The 20,305-nt window shown below is 43.0% G+C and overlaps 1 protein-coding gene across 1 annotated transcript in view; it reads left to right on the forward strand.

Annotated features, from left to right (window-relative positions):
• The window catches only part of LOC147117677 (F-actin-uncapping protein LRRC16A-like), a 494,673-nt gene that overhangs the window by 130,828 nt on the left and 343,540 nt on the right, over positions 1-20,305 (forward strand). The window contains exon 4 of the mRNA XM_085989391.1: positions 8,983-9,042. Coding sequence (XP_085845517.1) covers positions 8,983-9,042 — 60 coding nt within the window. The remainder of the gene's footprint in view (positions 1-8,982; positions 9,043-20,305) is intronic.

Below are 20,305 nucleotides of genomic sequence, written 5' to 3' on the forward strand. Positions count from 1 at the left end.
TGAAATAAATATGAACTCATGAGATCTAAGTTTTTTTACAACCCTATCCTCCTCCACTCTGCGCTGCCCCCCCCCCCCCCCCCCCCGCACTCCAAGCGACTTGGAGGACAGTTCAAGACTCTTCTGGGAGGTGGCACTGCCATCTGGTGGATGTGGTGAAGATGGCCAGAGCTGACCAATGATGGGGATTTGTCCCTTTTCCATAGTGCTATATGAAAATGTTAAAAGAAAATACATTATTTCAGGATGGAGTATGTCCTGTGGGATTAGAACTTAAATGCTTTCATTTTTTGTTGATATAAACAGATGCAAGGTTTGTATAATTATAAGATCAGCTGCCCATATTGTGGAGATGCCGGTGTTGGACTGGGATGGACAAATGTGAGAAGTCACACAACACCAGGTTATAGTCCAACAGCTTTATTTGAAATCACAAGCTTTCGGAGGTGGGCTAAAGGGCAGTTAGAAAGATTACCTGTAATCATCTGGCAGTGTTCTCTGACTATATATGCTGTGCCTATATGCATCTCTTCACTTCACCTGACGAAGGAGCAGCGCTCCAAAAGCTTGCGATTTCAAATAAAGCTGTTGGCCTATAACCTGGTGTTGTGTGACTTCTCACAGCCATATTGGTAGCTTTGCTCTCAAGAGAAAATGGACTGCTTAGTCTGATCAACAACTTCTCTGTGGTGGAAGAATCCAGCTGTGCTTCAAGCACCCTAAATTGCTGAATGTGATGTTCACAATCATTTGGAACAGCTCAGCATTTCTACCCTAATGTGTTTCCTAGAAATTTAACGGCCAACACTGTCACTAAATTATGAAATGGGTTGGGTTGGGTTGGGGGCAAATGTTTGATTTCAAAGTGAGAGAACTGGTGATCTAAGAAACTTGTCTAGTAGGCCAGTCAGTGTCATTGAGCCTTGTTGGAGATATTGGTTCAGGTCCAGACATTTCCCAACAGTCACTGGATAGGGATACAGATTTCTTTCACTGCACATCTTGGTCTGGGGCACTGATGTCAAATATAAAGCCTTTGCTGTCACCCTGGCAAAAATCAACCGTTCCATCATAGACCGAGTATTGGACTTGTGACCTCAGTGGTCTGCATGACTCCGTTCCAGATTGGATTACAAATGTTTTTAAATATCGTGCCATCAAGATGAGGTGTGTCACTGTTGGTGAATCGAGCTTTCTTCAATCAGGAGTTGCATCAAGAAGAAAAAGAAATAACCAAATGCAGGGTAAAACTCCCTCCACTCTGCCCCCAAAATGTATTTTAACTCTAGCTGTCCCTTCTCTTCTCCACCCCACCCCCTCCCTCAGAAATGCAACCTCTCTTGTATTAGGGTGATAAATCCTATTTCACCACCAGCCATAATTTTGGTATCTCTGTGATTGCCAAACAAATGGTGATTTGTGTTGTGATCTTAGATCCATGGTAATTGATTTGAGACTACCCAAAATTTATTTTACTTCAGAGCCTTGTAGCAGTCAAAGAGAAGTGCTTAATGCCCTCAGTCTTGGCTAGATTTGGATCAGAAGCCCCAGAAGTGTGTTCTTCTAATACATTGTGCTATTCTGTACCCCACATGATTGCTCATGTTGGTTCTGGATTAAATTAAATTACTTCAAAGAAAGTAAATTTGAGGTAATTGTTATCAAGAGTAAATATTTAACTTTAAGGTTACCTTTTCTGCTGTATTTTTTTTTAAAAGGTGTCTACTAAAATGCTGAATTGAAAAAGCTGAAACTAACTTCAAATTGTTGCTTAGAAAAAAAGTGGTTTGATTGACAGGAGACAGACATTTTTGGCAGACATTTTAAACATGGGAGCTTGTGATTGTAAATTTTAAAAACAAATAATGGCTTTATGGTGGTTCATTTAAAAAAAAAGGGATTTCTTCCTATGTCTCACCACATTTGGCACATTTATGGAGCAAAGACGTGCTGCCCCATTGTGGCATTTTTCTTTTACACGAGCACCGACGGGCATGCACACTTCATTTTCTTAGACTAGCCAATTCATTGACAGCACATGGAGGATAATGGCTACTTCTTGTTGAATTATAAGACAGTAATCCAATTCCGGGGTTAAAATTACAACCCAAACCACAGGTTGCAGGGCTTGAATTTGTGAAGTAAGTGTGCAGCATTATGAAGTTACTTTTGACTATACATTACAGGAAAATTCATTCACTTTGCTATAATTGTTTCTGTCGTGCAAAAATGTATCTCATTCGCCCAGATTCTGTGGTAGAAATAACGATGAGGCTATCCGCGCACACCGTTATTAAAGTGTAAATCGGACAGCAACTTCTGGCGACCACACAAGCACAGTTAAACACGGAAACCAGGAAGTTGCTGTCCCAGTTGTCCTACTTCCCCAGAAGCTGTGCTACACCGATATCTCGCCGAGAGATTCACCGTTTAAATATATGAAACCACGTGATAGATACCCACTAAACATTGCAGAAAAGTTAGGGCTTGTCCATTCCAGTGTAAGTAAATTTTTAACGGTGTGATAAGCAATTTTTGCTCTGATTTTTTTTGGGTCCACAGCCTCTTTAAGGGGCTGCATGGTCCATTCAAAATACCATGCATGCGCGGTTTTTCTTATTTAAAAGCCAGTGAGCTGGCTACGCGGGAGCTGCAGAGCGCTGTGCGGCCGCGCAGCTAAAAGGGAACAAGTCTTAGTGATAAGTCTTAATTATTGCCAAACAACCTCTCAGGAATTGAAAATTTACTTTTACAAGTGTAGAGTCTCACTCCTTCAGTTTTAAATTGTTGGTGGAGAATTAAAAAAATTAAGAATTTTTTTTTTTTTCACTTTTTCTTCCTGTCTCAATAATCTCTCTCTCTGGCCCCATCTTTCTTTCCCTCTTTATTTTGCGTTCTGTACATGATTTGGCATTGGATTAAATATGGATTAAATACTTCCTGGTTCGGACTCTGCACTGCTCAGTAACAATTCATCAATCTGATTGGTTAAGGAGATACACAGTTGCTTGTCCTGTTCACACAGGTTCCAGAGCCCCAGTAGGGGGCGCTGTGCCAAAATGGCTTTCTAATAACAGCAAGTTCCAGTGCAAAAGCACATAGAAAGTCTGTGTGCAAGTGTAATTAATGGCTGGCTCCGTTCGTTCACCGTTGAATCCAAAATCCGGGCCATTGTGTTGGTTCTACGATTATTTGTAAAGTATCCCAATATGTTGCTAAGAACCTATTCCACTGGGTATATTGGGGCTGCACTCAGGCTTTTATTGGTCAGCTGGCAAAAACATATTATGCCATGTTAAAAACAGAATTTCTAAACGTATCGAATGTAAAGTCAATTGCTAACTTTTTTAAATTTTGTATGTTCATATTCAAATGGTAACAATCCACTTTAAATGATCAATCCTAAATCTTTTGAGGTTAAGATTTTTGTCTCCCGAAAGCTCAGTAGGCTGCAACAACGTTCTTTTGCCCGTGTGGCACGAGTTGCTTTTACATTGTATGAGACATGCGCTAGCCCTGGTAGTTCTCAAAGATATGCGGCCTTGCGTAGCTGGTTTGCAATCTTTAATATAAAAATGCAAGACCCATTAAAGCCAGTAGGTAGGAAGACCTATTTTTTGCCATCTTCCTGGTTGGTAGTTTTACATTTGGCTTCCAGCCAGCTGTATGAGACTTGTGCTCCTAGGAGCCGATGGCACTTGCACGATTTTTGTGTAACGTTAAAGCAACTTTGGAGCATCAAATCAAGGCATTGAGCGGGAGAAATTGGTCCTCATTGCACCAACAGAAAATGGGAGCAAAAAGGACCAATTACATGGGGCTATATCCTCAAGGACGGTGTATTGGCCTTGAATGATATTCAGGTCATCTTAAACGGATGTTGAACACTATGCCTCTGTTAATGAAGGGCTTAATGCCTGCTAAAGGCCCCCTTCAAGAAATTGAGCAGTGCTGAGCAGAGCAGCTGGAAAAAAAATTCAGAAAGCATTTTGAGTGATTTGTGAGAACCCAGTGGCCAGATTGCACAATCGCAGGGTAATCGACAGTAACTGTAAAATAACAGCTGTCGTGTGTCACACAGCGTGACACCTTTAACATTAAAAATAACCATCACAGTGTAAGGAATAACAAGTTCTGTGGGTACTGATAGATTTTCAATGCAATGCACTCCCCACATGCTGAATTTAATTGGTTATCAACTGCAGATGAAATTCCAGTAAACTTGCTTTGATTACATTGCAGTTTTAATGAAGACCTTGCTATGTCTTAACTGCTTGACACATTCTATTTGAGTCTACTGTAATATCTACTTGTGGCATATATATAGTCTAATCTTAGCACTGATTCAGATGATGGCTGTCACTTGCTCGAGCTTTGTTCCTGCAGTTAAGGTGTCATCTAGAGCCCTTGATGAGATTTTTGGCTGATTGCTCCTAGGGTTTATATTCTCTATACAATTCTTCTACAGTTGCTCTTTTTGGTAGGTTAAAATATAAATTCTTCATTTATACCACAGGACATGTTAAAGCATGTTAAAACTATATGAAGTAATACTTGCAGGTGACTGCAGTAATTTAAAACAATTGAGAATTTGAAAACATCTCAATCACGGCAGAGAGCTTGGCTGTTACACTTCATTGGACTGGCTTACAAGTGTTTGCTATGCTGTTATTTTTTGTTTGAAGCAGTGTATTTCATCTTCTTGAATCGTAGAAAGTACAGCACAGAAAGAGGCCATTTGGCTCAGTGCATCTGTGTTGGTGATGGCTCTTCAACTGCAGCTACTCATTCAAATCCCTGCACTTTCCCTGTATCCTTCTACATATTTTTTCCTTTTCAAATTGTTATCCAAATTCATTTAAAATAATTTAGTGCTGTCTGCCTCAATAGCCACTTGTGGTAAAGTATTCCATTGTAGGATAGGAATTGATGAGCTCCCGTACTCACGTCGTTGGGTCACCAATTGTAGAAATTCGGGTTGACCTCAGCAGGTATTGAACGAATGCCTACTAAATAATCGAGTTCGACTTCAGGAGAACAATAAATAAGTTCTTTAATGCAGAAAGCAGACGAAATACAGCAGGTAAGTGAGATGGTTGCAGGAGTGCCGTAGAGTAGATCTTTCCCCAGCAGGGACGCCACAAGGACTGAGTCCGCAGTCCTGTGGATAGTGTGATGACGTCATCACGCTTGGCTGTGTTTTCCCGCGCTTCGGACGTCACGTGACCGCGTCGTGACGTCCGCGCGTTCGCCCGCGCTTGGGGCGGTCACGTGACCCGCGTCGATACGTCGACGCATCTACCCGGCACTGAGGCTGGCCGTTGCGGCCGAAGTCGCGAGCAGGAGAGACACCTGGCACTGTGGCTGGCCGTTGCGACCGCTGAGGGAGCGGACGGCCGAACTAGGCCGGCGGCCGACGCGTTTAGGTGCGTCACGTGATATGTGACGTGACGTCAGCGCGCTAGGGCGCGTCTTAAAGGGGCAACGGCCCAAACAGGTAAGTTAAAGGGGCAACGGCCCAAACAGGTAAGTAATATACATACAGTTAGGTTAAAGTGAATTATGTACATTATATATGTAAGGGACACCCGGTGGAACCGCCACACCATGCTCTTATAACCATCTTGTGGAAAAAAAATCTTCTAGTGATAATCCTGAGTTTATGCCCCCCATGTTACCAATTCCCCAATCAGTCGAAACAGTCTTCCACAATTTACTTTCATAAGTCTTTCATAATCTTGAAGGCCTCAGTTAGATCCCCTTTAACCTTCTCTTTTACAATGGGGTGGGGGGGGGAGCCCCAATTGTGGAGCCTTTTTGGTATTTATTGTTTTCTTAAAATGTATTTGAAAGCTTGTTAGTGTGACAAGTCTTTAATTATTAAAGATGGCAGCAAAATAGATGCTGTTGTTTTTGAAGGTTGGTGATTCACACTTATCAGTGAATGAGAGGCCTGAATATCTGCTTAAAAATACAGGTTATTGCTTATGAGAACAGAATAACTTCTTGAAAGCAATTACACGATCCCTTGAACAGAATGTAAACTCATTATGCAGATGTTTAATTTAATTTTAAAATTTGCTCTACAAATCTAAATATTCTAAAAATATTGGCTAAACTTTTTATTTGAAGGAAGCAGGCTTACTCCTTGGGGATTTTTCTGTATTGGTTGAAAATGAAATTGTAAGCATCGTGGTGTTCAAGTGTTTCCAGTAATTATCCTGTGGAGGAAGTGAAGTTTCCTGAATTAGATTTGCCTGTCAGTCTCAGAAGATCATATTTTTCATGTTAAAATGCTGCAGTATGTTATGGAAACACTAAAACAAATCGTCCCCTTCCCCCCGGAGTAATGATCAGAAACAGCAAGAGACACTTTTAGCAAGGCTTACAAAAGAAAATTGCTCAGCAAATGTCAGACATGAATGTGCCCAGCTTTAATTCAGCAACAAATCCAGTTTAGAGGACTATTTGCAGCGTTGTTCTTTTGGTGATGGACTAATGGATAACACATTATGTACTATATGCACACTCTGTTTGAGATCTCGGGTGCCATCGCCTTGTTTTTGCTTCTACGGGTTCATTAACTTTTCATCATTTGGTTCTGTGAATCTGTATCTTGTGCACCAGCTAAAATTGAAAATCTTTTTCGGTCAATGTCAGGAATTCACACGCCAAACCTGAAAGAACATTGTGCTGTTTCTGGTGTGACAATTTCTACCCTTGTGTTGCATTGCACATTGAAATATCTCCAATTTGGGTACAGATACACAATAGAATTTGGATTTAAGCCTACTAGTTTGCTCCCCTCCCCCTCCCCGCCACAATAAATTCCTGATGTGATCAGTGGGAAGTGACGAGCCAACTTTTTAGCTTCCATTAATATTGTATACCTTGTACAGTCTGGGGGTATCAAGGACCTCGCCCATGGGCCTCTTTGACACAACCTACAAAGCCACTGCAAGTTTCTTCCTTTCTTTAGTTCACAAAACTGATTTGGAAAATTGAGCTCTTAAAAAATTCCTGGACCAGGAAGTAGGTTTGCCAACTCTGGCTGTACGCATTCCTCGAGGGTTCATCACATGACCTCGTGTCTTCAACCTCCCTATCCCTATGCTCCTGCCATTGGTTGCTCGACGCGTCCATCCTTGTGTCGCACCACTTTCCTATCCCAATTGGATGATTCTTGAAGTCAGTCAAACAGCCTTTTTCCCCATTTCCGGTATTTTTATAACTAAGAAATGAAAGTTTTCAAAGAAAACGGCCAAAAAAAAGATTTATTTTAATGCTCCTGTCATTTTTCTCCTGGTTGCTCGCAGCAGTGTCCTGGAGATTAATCTTTAATTCCTGGAGACTCCTGATCAATCCTACCAGGAAGACTGGAAAAGGCTGCTAATCTGGTTGATTTTGACCAACCAGGGAGCAGCCGTTACCAGGCTTGGGAACTTTGCTAAAGCTTCCAAAGCTTGGTGGGAGAGGATAAGAAAATAATGGGAGAAGGTGAGGACCTCCATTGATTGTGTTCAACAGTTTGGATATTTTGTATATGGGGGAGCCATTTTCTTTTGTGGGTGGGGGTTGTGTCACTTCTTCAGTTCAATGGGAGCTCGCACTTATCAATAATCATATGAGGTCCACTCCCTCAGTCAGGTTAATACACCCTCTCTCGGTCAGGTTAATGCCCCCTCTCTCGGTCAGGTTAATGCCCCCTCTCTCGGTCGGGTTAATGCCCCCTCCCTCGGTCGGGTTAATACACCCTCTCTCGGTCAGGTTAATACTCCCTCTCTCGGTCAGGTTAATGCCCCCTCTCTCGGTCAGGTTAATGCCCCCTCCCTCGGTCGGGTTAATACACCCTCTCTCGGTCAGGTTAATGCCCCCTCTCTCGGTCAGGTTAATGCCCCCTCTCTCGGCCAGGTTAATGCCCCCTCTCTCGGTCGGGTTAATGCCCCCTCTCTCGGTCGGGTTAATGCCCCCTCTCTCGGTCAGGTTAATACACCCTCTCTCGGTCGGGTTAATACACCCTCTCTCGGTCGGGTTAATGCCTCCTCTCTCGGTCGGGTTAATGCCCCCTCTCTCGGTCGGGTTAATGCCCCCTCTCTCGGTCGGGTTAATGCCCCCTCTTTCGGTCGGGTTAATGCACCCTCTCTCGGTCCGGTTAATGCACCCTCGGTCGGGTTAATGCCCCCTCTCTCGGTCGGGTTAATGCCCCCTCTCTCGGTCGGGTTAATGCCCCCTCTCTCGGTCGGGTTAATGCCCCCTCCCTCGGTCAGGTTAATGCCCCCTCTCTCGGTCAGGTTAATACACCCTCTCTCGGTCGGGTTAATACACCCTCTCTCGGTCAGGTTAATGCCCCCTCTCTCGGTCAGGTTAATACACCCTCTCTCGGTCGGGTTAATGCCCCCTCTCTCGGTCGGGTTAATGCCCCCTCTGTCAGGTTAATACACCCTCTCTCGGTCAGGTTAATACACCCTCTCTCGGTCAGGTTAATACACCCTCTCTCGGTCGGGTTAATACACCCTCTCTCGGTCAGGTTAATGCCCCCTCTCTTTATTCCTGCTTGTGGAATCTGTGCAGAAAGATTATTATTACTATTACTATTTGCTGCGTTCTGAAGGTCTCATTTTTTGCAGTTGTAACAAGGCAATTCTTGATCACACTTGCTTTGTGGATGACATTAGTGTACACATTCAGAATGCTGAAGTGATACAGAATCAGTCGGTTTTTCCACTCAAGTGGTATTTCATTATCCCTCTTTAGCCTTCTTAGTACATGGTACATAGTTTGTTATGCAGTCATTTTATACAGTATAATGTCATTCATTGTGCTTTTGAACTATTTGTATACTTATCAATAGAATGCTTGCAAGTTTTGAAATCAATGGGTGTGCTACATGACTGCCCACAATTAAGACTTTAAATGACCCATTAATATGCTGTGCAATAATCTTACCTCTGGTTTCTTCCCCTGCTCCCTCTTATTTTGCAGTTGGAACTCACTTTCAACTATCTGGAGATTCAAGGAATAAGTTGCTGTAAGCCTGGACAGGTGAGTTCCATTTTACTGAATTAGTATGTAACATTTAGAAATCAGTCTGCGCCTTGTATGTTAACGTTGTAAGTAATTTATCAGGAATGGTAGTACAGTGGTTATGTTACTGGACTAGTAATCCAGAGGCCTGGACTAGTAATCCAGAGGCCTGGACTAGTAATCCAGAGGCCTGGACGAACGATCCGGGGACATGAGTTCAGCTGTGGAATTTAAATTCAGTTAATTCAATTAATCTGGAATAAAAAGCTAGAATCATGGTGACCATAAAACTACCGGATTGTCATAAAAACCAATCGAGTTCACTAATTCCCTTTAGGGAAGGAAATCCGTATGGCCTATATGTTGATTCTTAACTGCCCTCTGAAATGCCACTCAGTTGTAAAAACCTGCGACAAAGAACAGTGGTTCAAGAAGGCGGCTCACCACCACCTTCTCAAGGGCAATTAGGGATGGGCAATAAATGCTGGCCTAAATTCAGTCAATAAATAAATAGCTTTGGTGCTTACTTTGTGCCACTTTTCTCCTTCCTTGTAAAAATGTTGCAAAATGGAAATAATCATCTACACTACAGAGTAGTGAAATAGTTCTGTAGCTAAGTACTTCAAATGATGTACCTCACAAGGAATGATCTACCCACATACCCACCTTTTATCAGTTTAAACAAAGAATTCCCATTCATTCAGTAATTACTGTACCAGGTTGTGATATTACCAGAATTTTTTATGACTAACAGATCATTAAATATAAATGCTCTCTCTTGTAGGAGGAGGATGCTCAAAGCTATAAGTAAAATGAGTTAATGATGCTGCAGTGATTGTGCAAACAACTGGTTCTAAATTTTGACGTTAAAATGAATTGAATATTAATCCTTGGAGCAGTGTATATTTTTCTTCAGGTAAACCATGCCATAGGTCAACTTGTATGTCTCCAAAGTGAAAATTATGGTAAAGCCCCCTTTTATAGTTAGGGGTACAATATAAACCTCTGTGCTGTCCATGTAGATCCATCACTAATTTTCTTTATCCCAGTTTTCTCCCCTTGTCTATCCTCCATCCTAACTCAATATGGGATTAGGAAGTATTGGCTTGGCCCAGTGGTATCTGAGTCAGAAGGCTATGGGTTCAAGTCCCACTCTAGGATTTGAGCACATAATATAGGCTGATATCTCCGTGCAGCACCAAGTGTACCATGTAACTAGCTCAGTAAGGTTGTGCCTTCAGGAGTGGGGACGAGAAAAAATTGTCAAGAAAGGAAGAAAAAAGTGATTTTAAATGACTCGACAGACACCAATAAAAAGGCTATTCTGAATCATAGTGGCTCTATCCTATGTTTTTTCTCCCCCCCCACCCCCCAGCCACATACACATGTATTAAATCTAATGTAAAGAACATTAAATCGTTTTAACAATTATAAGATATTTGGAGCATCAGTAAACTCTTTCTTATCCGGCACCTACGGGACCAGGATGGTGCCGGTTGATGAAAAATTCTGGATAACAGAGAGGTGGGCCATTTTTAACACAAACAAAAATAAAAACCACTGACTAACTCGGCCACCGCAGGAGACTCTGACTCGGCAAAAAGAGTGCTGGATGAATTCAGCAAGATTACCAGTTATCTATTTTGCTGGTTATTAAAGAATTCCGGATGATTAAGTGCCATTTAAACAAGAGTTTACTGTACCATTAAGAAAAAGATGTTTTATTCCCCACATGGCTACCTAATAAATTGTACTTTGATATCTGGAAGTGTCCTTGCAGAATGAAAGCTTTCAGAAACCTCACTCTTTCCTGCAGTGAGCAAAGCAATTGTTAAAGTTTTATAGCCTTTAATGTAAAAAAAATTATACTGTGCACTGCAGTTTAGATAGTGTTTGTAATGTTCTCCAACTATACAAACAAATGTGATGTGGGCAAGAATTGGTTCAGACAGTTACATCCAGTGTAAGCAGTGTCTTTGTTACTGCACTGTCAAAAGGAACTGTATAAATATCCAGGTAGAGTAGCATCAGAACTTAGTGAGATCTACGTGAGTGTGCTTGATATTGTTTCTGTGCTTAAAAGGAACTGCCCACCTAATATAATGAATCTGCTTCCATCATGCAAGATTGCTTACTAATTTCAGTTTTTTAATAAAAGAAAATGAAGGAACTTTCCAGCCCTTCCACCAGACCAGTTATATTAAGACTGCTTGAGCAGCTCATAGATTCCAACTGCCTCCTGGGTGACACACATAAATGCAGGGTTATTGGCACACAAATTGTATCTGATCCAGCATTGGGTCAACAGCATGAGTTGATGTGAATGCTTCCTCATTTTCCAGCTGCCATGTCATGTGCTCTGCATGGGGAAACAGCAGGGGAGTGACTCTAATCGGATAGCTCTATCAAAGAGCCGGCACGGGCACAGTGAGCTACATGGCTTCCTTTGTGCTGTATGATTCTATGCTCACGGGAGGAGGTTGATCATTTGGGACTTTATTGTATTTAAACAGCTTGATGCTATACTTGAGCTGTCTTGAGGTGGTTTTCACCACCCCTAGATGGAGGCAAGGAGGATATAGGACCAGAAAGGAAACAGACTTGGCTGCTGTTACCTCCACTTGTTTCAAGTTCAGATATGCCCTAAATGCCTTTACCATAACTAGGTAGGTATAAACATATAGTACTACAATTACTCAATGGCATCCACACTTTACAGTAAATGGCTAACACCTTTATTGCAATGTCCCTATTCAAGTGTTAGGTTGTCTCAGTTGGTAGTACACTCATCTCTGAGTCACACAGTTGTGGGACTTAAGCACATAATCTAGGCATTTAGTTCACTATCTTATATATGTTTGTAAGATCATCTTGGATGCACCTTTTCAAGAGTGAAAAGCCCAGGTTTCTCCAGTCATTCCTCATCACTCAGACCAGACTTTAGATATAGTACTCAAGTCATGGTCTTACCAGAGCACTATACAGTTTGATCATGATTTAACTTTGACTTGCATTCTACTGCTCTGACTATACAGTTCAACTATTGAGTGTGTTGATTGCTGCTCTGCCTTGGCTGGACATGTCGAGTGTCCAATCTACTGTGACTGTGTTGTCCTACATGTTAACCACAAAGCTGCATGTGGCTAATCTGGAATCCAGGGCCTAGAAATTGAGTGGGCTTAGCGCCCAATTAGTGGTGCTAGAGGGCCTTGCGCCGGACTTATAGCCGTTTTGCAAATTGACTTGGGCCTTGCCATCGGCGTTAGCCGGTAGCGCTGCGTCGGCACCGATGACGTCATCGGTGTGCGCAGCGTCCCGGTTGCCGTGGTAACCCGGCCCCAAGCCCAAATTCAGTTGCGCCCGCCTCGCCCGTGGCAGGCGCAACTAACGAATGTGAAAAGTGTTCTTACACGCCTTTGCGCCGGCGCATAAAGGTGGAGCGGCGGCCGGCCGCGTTCCCGGCGGCCGCCTGCCCGCACCTCCCTTCCCGGACTCCTGCATCACCCCCCCCGCGGCCCTGATGAGTGTGTGCTGCGAGCCTGGCACTTCCCCGAGGTGCCAGGCTCAGATGTCGGGGGAATCCGCCGGACAGTTGTCGGCTGCAGGCAGCTCCTCCTTAACAGAAGGAGGAGGCCTGCAGTTCCCCAGCCTGCCGCACCGCATCGGGTGCCGCAGCGGGGGATTAGCGCCGGGAAACCCAATTCAACGCCCGTTTTCAGGCGCTAAAACCCTCCTTTAGCACCCGCCGCCGTCTGGGGCCGGCGCAACCGAATTTTCGTCGGGCGCTGCCGCATTAACGCTGGCGCAAAATTTCTGGCGCTACAGCCCTGGCGAGCCCACAATCCAATTTCTAGGCCCAGGTGTTACTAATTGCATTTCTGATTAGTAAATTAAAAATGAGTAATATCTCTGTCATTGGGCATGTGATCTCAATACATATATTCACACGGCATATGCATGTGTACTTTAACCTTTTGCACAATTATCGGTAAAATGCTGTGACAACAAGAGTGTGCGTGTGTTTTTTAATCATTGAGTGTTTTATTTCCTTGTTTACTGAATGGTGGTTGATGTTTGTCAAGTAAATATACACATGAAATACATCTACCTGTATTGTGTGAGCGTACATAAGGCATTTTCCACTCAAATTAATGCACGTGGCTAAAATAATGTTGCCGTAGGCACATCTGTAGCTCGTCAGTAATTTTTATTTACCAACACTGTACTGGGACTCCTAGGACTTTTTCAACTTCATTCATAGCTAATTCAACTCAATTTACAGTGTAGGTGTCTTGCCAATTTTTCCTTCCCATGTCTAGTACTTTATACTTGTTTGTATTAAATTTATCATCTGCCATTGTTCTACCCAGTTAGGTATTTTGTCCAGTTTACTCTATAATATGAGCTGCCTGTCCCGATTTCAGTGCTCCTCCTCATTTGGTATAATCGGCAAACTTGACTGCTTTACGTTGCCATTACGTTTCTGAGTCTACAGCATTGATGGAAATTAAAAAACAGTAGTGGTTCTAAGACTAATCCCTGGATCAACCAAATCACTACCTTGTCCCCATCCAGATATAATTCCTTTAACAAATGACTTTTTTTTAGAAGCTTCAGCCAATTACTTTAATCTATACAAGATTTACCATAATTACCCACAGCGTTGAGCTTAACTTTTAATGTGTAACTTTGTCAAAGTCTTCGGGAAATCTAGGTACAACATTTCATAGTGCTTACCACACTCCACTTGGGCTGTCATTTCCTCAAAGGAATCAAGGAAGTTGGTCAGGCAGGAGCTACCCCTTCTGAATCCATGTTGATTGGTTAACTGAATTATTGCACATATAATCTTTAAGCTTACCACGACGACAACTTGCATTTATATAGAGCTTTTAAGGTAGTAAAATGTCCCACGGTGCTTCACAGGAGCATTATCAAACAAAATTTGACACCAAGCCATATAAGGAGACATTAGAACAGGCGATCAACAGTTTGTTCAAAGAGGTAGGTTTAAAGGAGGGGAGAGATGTAGCGAGGCAGGTAGGTTTAGGGAGGGAATTCCAGAGATTAGGGCTGAGGCAGCTGAAGGCATGGCCACCAATGGTGGCGCGATGAAATTCAGGAATGCCCAAGAGGCCAGAATTGGAAGAGCACAGAGATCTGTAGGTTGGGGTTGTAGGGCTGGAGGAGGTTACAGAGATAGGGAGGAGCGAGACCATGAAAGGATTAGAAAACAAAGATGAGAATTTTAAAATTGCGGCGTTGCCAGCCCGGGAGCCAATGTAAGTCAGCGAGCACAGGGATGAGTGGGACTACAGGAAACTCTCGTTTAACCGGCACAATTCCCACTCCGAAAACTACAGCATACAGTCGTTTATAAGTTTTGTTTTACTGTTAAGTAATTAAAGAGTTATGGATTACCCTCAACTGGCATTACTGTACTTAATCAAGCATCTTCCACCATCCATTTAACACAACATTCTGTAGGTGAGTACCCAATTATACTGCACATTTCTTGATTTTTTAATTTTTGTTTGTTAAAAATAGCCTCGGTAGATATACCTCTCCGTTATCCGGAATTTTTTAATCAACCGGCATCATCCCGGTCCCGTCGGTGCCGGATACCAAAGAGTTTCCTGTAGTTAGGACATGGGCAGCAGAATCCTAGATAAGCTCATGTTTATGGAGGGTGGAAGATAGGAGGCCAGCCAGTAGAATCTACTGAAATAGTCAAGTCTAATAGGGTAGGGTTGAAAATTGGTCTGTATTGGATTACTCTTTGAAAGAGCTGGCACAGACATGATGGGCCCAATGGCCTCCTCCTGTGCTGTATGATTCTATGGTTCTATATCAAGACTCCAGCCTTTGGGATTATGCCAGAAGTTTAGGGAAACAACTTGTTGGGAATAATTACCTTATCAAAAATTAGGCTCTCAAGGATGAAATTGTCAGGCACGTATTGGAATGACAGCATCTTTGTTTTAGCAATTTTGGACTTGAAGACCTTTTGGACTGGGATCTAATGTGAAGTTTTGTTTAAAAACGAGTGAAATTCCAGCAATTTTGTGTGTAAGGATGAAATTGGGCTGTATGCCTGGCAGGGACAGATATGAAGACACTGGTTAAGGTGATGATGGGGGATGTGCAAGTACCAAGGCTGCAATGTGATTGGATAGAGTTTTTTTGATGGAATGTGGTTGGGCAGAAAATCAAAAGCTTTTCTGTATTGTAATTGGTTATATTCCAATTTGATTATTCACCAATGAGGAAGCACAGAAGAAAATTTACCAGTGAAGGGAAAGAAAATTGGTGTGAAATCTCCATGGTCTTAACATAAAGGACAGATGCAAGAAATGTTATTGTAAAGACTGGTGGATCTCTCATTGCAATCCCCACTGATTTATATGGATTGAGGAGATGCATTTGCCATTCTTGAGATTGCACTTGTGGGACCCTTGCCAACTGACACTGAAGTCTTTCAGGCTGGAGAAAGTAACTTTGATAATAGCATGTGTGGAGGCTGGAAAAGTTGGCATTGAAGAGCACGGAGAGTGGCAACCTAGCTGAAAGATCCATATCCAGGAAAGAAGCAGAAGACAAGCTTTAAGCTCCTGACAGAAGATCTTTTATGGGAAAATTGAATAAATATTTGAAGCAGAGGAAGAGAGTGGGGCAGCGGGATTAGTTTTGGATTACTCCAGCAAAGACGCAATTGGCCGAATAGTCTCTCTGTGTGCTGTAAACCTCTGGTTTTATGGACTAATTCGTACAAGGGAAAGTTGTTAGGAGTATGGGAAGATGGGATGCACAAGTATGGTGACGGCTTTTAGGATTGTTGCATTTCTTAAGTGTTTGTAAATTTCATCTTTTGGGATATATAGCGGCCAATGAAAGGACTGTCAAACATTTCTTTGGATTAATGGGTCTCCTGTGGCATTGCTCACAGGTCAAAGAATACAGTGTTATACACTGCTTCATAATGATGTAAGCCTAATGCAAAATGGGTTATAGTTGGCACACAGTATATCATGACAATCACCCTATTTTCATTCAGAGCACAACTTTCCCTGTCAGTTTCTGTTCTCACCAGCACTTTAGTTTAATGACGGTATGTTTCAACTCACCAGTGTTTTTCCTCTCTCAAGCTTCTAAACAGTGAAGGAGCATTCCATCTGGTTACTATAACAGCTATTTGTGCCGTCGGCATGTGCTCTGCTTAGTAAAAATGTCATCCTAACTTTAAATTTAAACTGTGCTGATGATCTGAACAGCGGACTTCTGTTTTAAAATGCCTGTGTTCTGCCCGTCAGCCTAATACTCACATTTCCAAGCTGTTGCAGTCACTGGCTGGAAACTTGAACTGTTAGGCATATTGACGGACATTTTAAAACATGCAACTAGTTTAAAGTTCAAGTGCCGGTGAGGAGGAAAACTGACTGGGACCATGAGAAATATTTTACCTGAAACTACCCTGTGAGTTTTGGCAGTTTTTGCTGCACCAAAATAATTGTCATTCTCCAGTAGTGCTACTCGTGCACAAGTGTTAATTTGGCCCACGAATTTGCAGTGGTTAATAACCGCGAACGAACAGCGATCGCTATTATTACCCTTTGAAACTGACCGCAACTTCAGGCTTTAACTCCTGCACATCCCAATGAGGAAATCCTGAAGTTGTGGTCAGTCATTCACTGCTCCGACACGGGCTGCGTTGTGGTCCCCCCAATAGCCGGCAATCAGCGTAATAGGGGAAATCAGTGAAACTGACACAAACTTTGGCACTTCTGCGGTAATATCGCGGCTAAAACCCCCCCATTAAAAGTTAGACCCTTTTAGATTAGGTGTAACTGGGGTTTTAACAGCGTGTTGCCACTGACTGCAAATAATGGGGTAAAAAATAGTCTTGTAACTGTTCACATTCTTACTCTGTCCCTGTTCACTTGTCTTTGTCCATGTAATCTAATCTATCGATTTCTCTCTCTCCCTCAACTTTTCTCTCTCTCCTTTACAGACTTTCATTATTGTGTATCATTGGCTTTGTTTCCAACTCTTTCATTGTCCCTTTGTGTAAGTCTCTTCAGTCTTTCAGAGACATCGAAACAAATGGTAAATTAAACCTACAGAAGATGATGCTAAATTTGGTGAATTGATACTAAAAAACATTTTTGTGTAAAGTTTGAGGCTTTTTAGAGAATCTTTCCTTTGGATAATAAATTTACACATGATTATCTACAACAATTGATAGATACATTTGATTGTATATCTGGAAAGAAAGGCCAGTGTTTTCAAAATGGTTATTTTTTAGTCAACATACTCATGGCCAGAGTATAAAGTACAACATAGATTTAGATTGGGCAATTATGATGGCATAGGCTGTGAATTTGAAACCTGGTAGATTGTTTGCTGTATAAGTCTTGCAGGTTCTAAAAACACAACTATGTTGTACAAACGGTACAGTACACAACTGGGAAGACCTGGTAATGTTATGTTGTTGAGACAATATGCTGAAAGAACACGTCCTCTACATAGTTTATACCTGCCGGATTGTCATAAAAACCCAACTGTTTCAGTATTGTCCGAAGGGGAAGGGAAACTGCCACCCCACCCCTATCTGGTCTGGGCACATGTGACTCCAGTACCGTAACAAATGGTTGACTCAATGCCTGCAAGGCAAAGAGGGATCGGCAACAAATTCTGCCGTAACGGTGTCACCCACATTCCAGGAACAAATAAAAAAAATTACCTCCCTTACTCCCTTTGTAGTTTTATATCTAAGACTCAACCTGTGCAGAACAAACAATGGAATCCAATTGATTTCTCCACCCCCTCTGGCTAGTTGTGGCATGATTGAAAATTCCTCCACGGTCACTTCTACAGTGAATCATCATACATTTAATTATTAAACATTGCCATTCCTTTTTAAATCTCACAATAGAAGCTCAAATGCTTTGAAATATAAATTTATATTTTAGCTCCATGTGTAAGATATTATGATTTGTATCATTTACTATTTTTGTGTGATCAGATTCATCCTTAGTTTGATTTAAAGACGCGAGGCATAGAATGCCAGTAAAATTTTAATGTGTTTATTTGCAATATTGACCCTGGCATTGCACTGTAATTTTTATTTTATTCATTCATGAGATGTGAGCGTCGCTGGCAAGGCCAGCATTTATTGCCCATCCCTAGTTACCTTTGAGAAGGTGGTGGTGAGCCGCCGCCTTGAATCGCTGCAGTCCGTGAGGTGAAGGTACTCCCACAGTGCTGTTAGGGAGGGAGTTCCAGGATTTTGACCCAGTGCCAATGAAGGAACGGCGATATATTTCCAAGTCAGCATGGTGTGTGACTTGGAGGGGAACCTGCAGATATTGGTGTTCCCATGTGCCTGCTGCCCTTGTCCTTCTAGGTGGTAGAGGTCGCGGGTTTGGGAGGTGCTGTCGAAAAGCCATGGCAAGTTGCTGCAGTGCATCTCATAAATGGTACACACTGCAGCCACGGTACGCTGTTGGTGGAGGGAGTGAATGTTTAAGGTGGTAGATGGGGTGCCAATCAAGCGGGCTGCATTGTCCTGGATGGTGTTGAGCTTCTAGAGTGTTGTTGAAGCTGCACTCATCCAGGCAAGTGGAGAGTATTCCATCTCACTCCTGACTTGTGCCTTGTGGATGACTTGGATGAACCTTCATAAAACACTGACTCGGCCTCAACTGGAGTATTGTGTCCAAGTCTGGGCACTGCACTTTAGGAAGGATGTGAAGGCCTTAGAGAAGGTGCAGAAAAGATTTACAAGAATGGTTCCAGGGATGAGTGACTTCAGTTATGTGGATAGATTAGAGTAGCTGGGGTTGTTCTTCTTGGAGCAGAGAAGATTGAGAGGAGATTTGATAGAGGTGTTCAAACTCATGATGGGTCTAGACAGAGGATAGAGATAAACTGTTCCCATTGGCGGAAGGGTCGCAAACCTGAGGACACAGAGTTAAGCTGATTGGCAAGAGAACCAAAGGCAACATGAGAGAAAACCTTTTTCGCAGCGAGTGGAATGCACTGCCTGAAAGGGTGGTAGAGGCAGACTCAATTGTGGCTTTCCAAAGGGAATTGGTTAAGTACCTGAAGGATAAAAATGTGCAGGGCTATGGGGAAAGGGCAGGGGAGTGGGACTAGCTGAAGTGCTCTTGCAGAGAGCCAACACAGGCCGAAAGGCCTCCTTCTGTGATGTAGCCATTCTATGATTCTATGGTGGAAAGGCTTTGGGGGTCAGGAGGTGAGTCACTCGCTGCAAAATATCCAGCCTCTGACTGCTCTTGTAACCGCAGTATTTATGTGGCTGGTCCAGTTAAGTTTCTGGTCAATAGTGCACAGCCACCCCCCCCCCCCCACCCCAGGATGTTGATGGTGAGGGATTCAGCGATGGTAATCCTGTTGAATGTCAAGGGGAGGTGGCTAGACTCTCTTGTTGGAGATGATCATTGCCTGGCACTTGTGTGGTGCGAATGTTACTTGCCACTTATCAGCCCAAGCCTCAATGTTGTCCAGGTCTTGCTGCATGCGGGCACAGACTGTTTCATTATCTGAGGAGTAGCAAACGGAACTGAACACTGTGCAATCATCAGCAAACATCCCCACTTTTGACCTTCTGATGGAGGGAAGGTCGTTGATGAAGCAGCTGAAGATGGTTGGGCCTGAGGAACTCCTGCAGCGATGTCCTGCATTTGAGATGATTGACTTCCAACAACGACAGGCATCTTCCCTTGTACTAAGTATGACTCCAGCCACTGGAGAGTTTTCCCCCTGATTCCCATTGACTTCAATTTTACTAGGGCTCCTTGATGCCATGCTTGGTCAAATGTTGGCTTGATGTTAAGGGCAGTCACTCTCCCCTCACCTCTAGAATTCAGCTCTTTTGCCCATGTTTGGACCAAGGCTGTAATGAGGTCTGGAGCGAGTGGTCCTGGTTGAACCCAAACTAAGCATTGGAGAGCAGGTTGTTGGTGCGTAAGTGCCACTTACTAGCACTGTTGATGATATCTTCCATCACTTCGCAGATGATTGAGATTAGGCTGATGGGGCGGTACTTGGTCGGATTGGATTTGTCCTGCTTTTTGTGGACAGGACATACCTGGGTAATTTTCCCCCTTTCAGGTAGCTGCCAGTGTTGTAGCTGTACTGGAACAGCTTGGCGAGAGGCTCGGCTAGTTCTGGAGCACAGATCTTCAGCACGACAGCCGGGATGGTGTCAGGGCCCATAGCCTTTGCTGTATCCAGTGCGCTCAGCTGTTTCTTGATATCA

Source organism: Somniosus microcephalus, chromosome 5 (assembly GCF_052327205.1).
Source record: "Somniosus microcephalus isolate GS21.2 chromosome 5, FLI_Smic_1.0, whole genome shotgun sequence".
Lineage (NCBI taxonomy): Eukaryota > Metazoa > Chordata > Chondrichthyes > Squaliformes > Somniosidae > Somniosus > Somniosus microcephalus.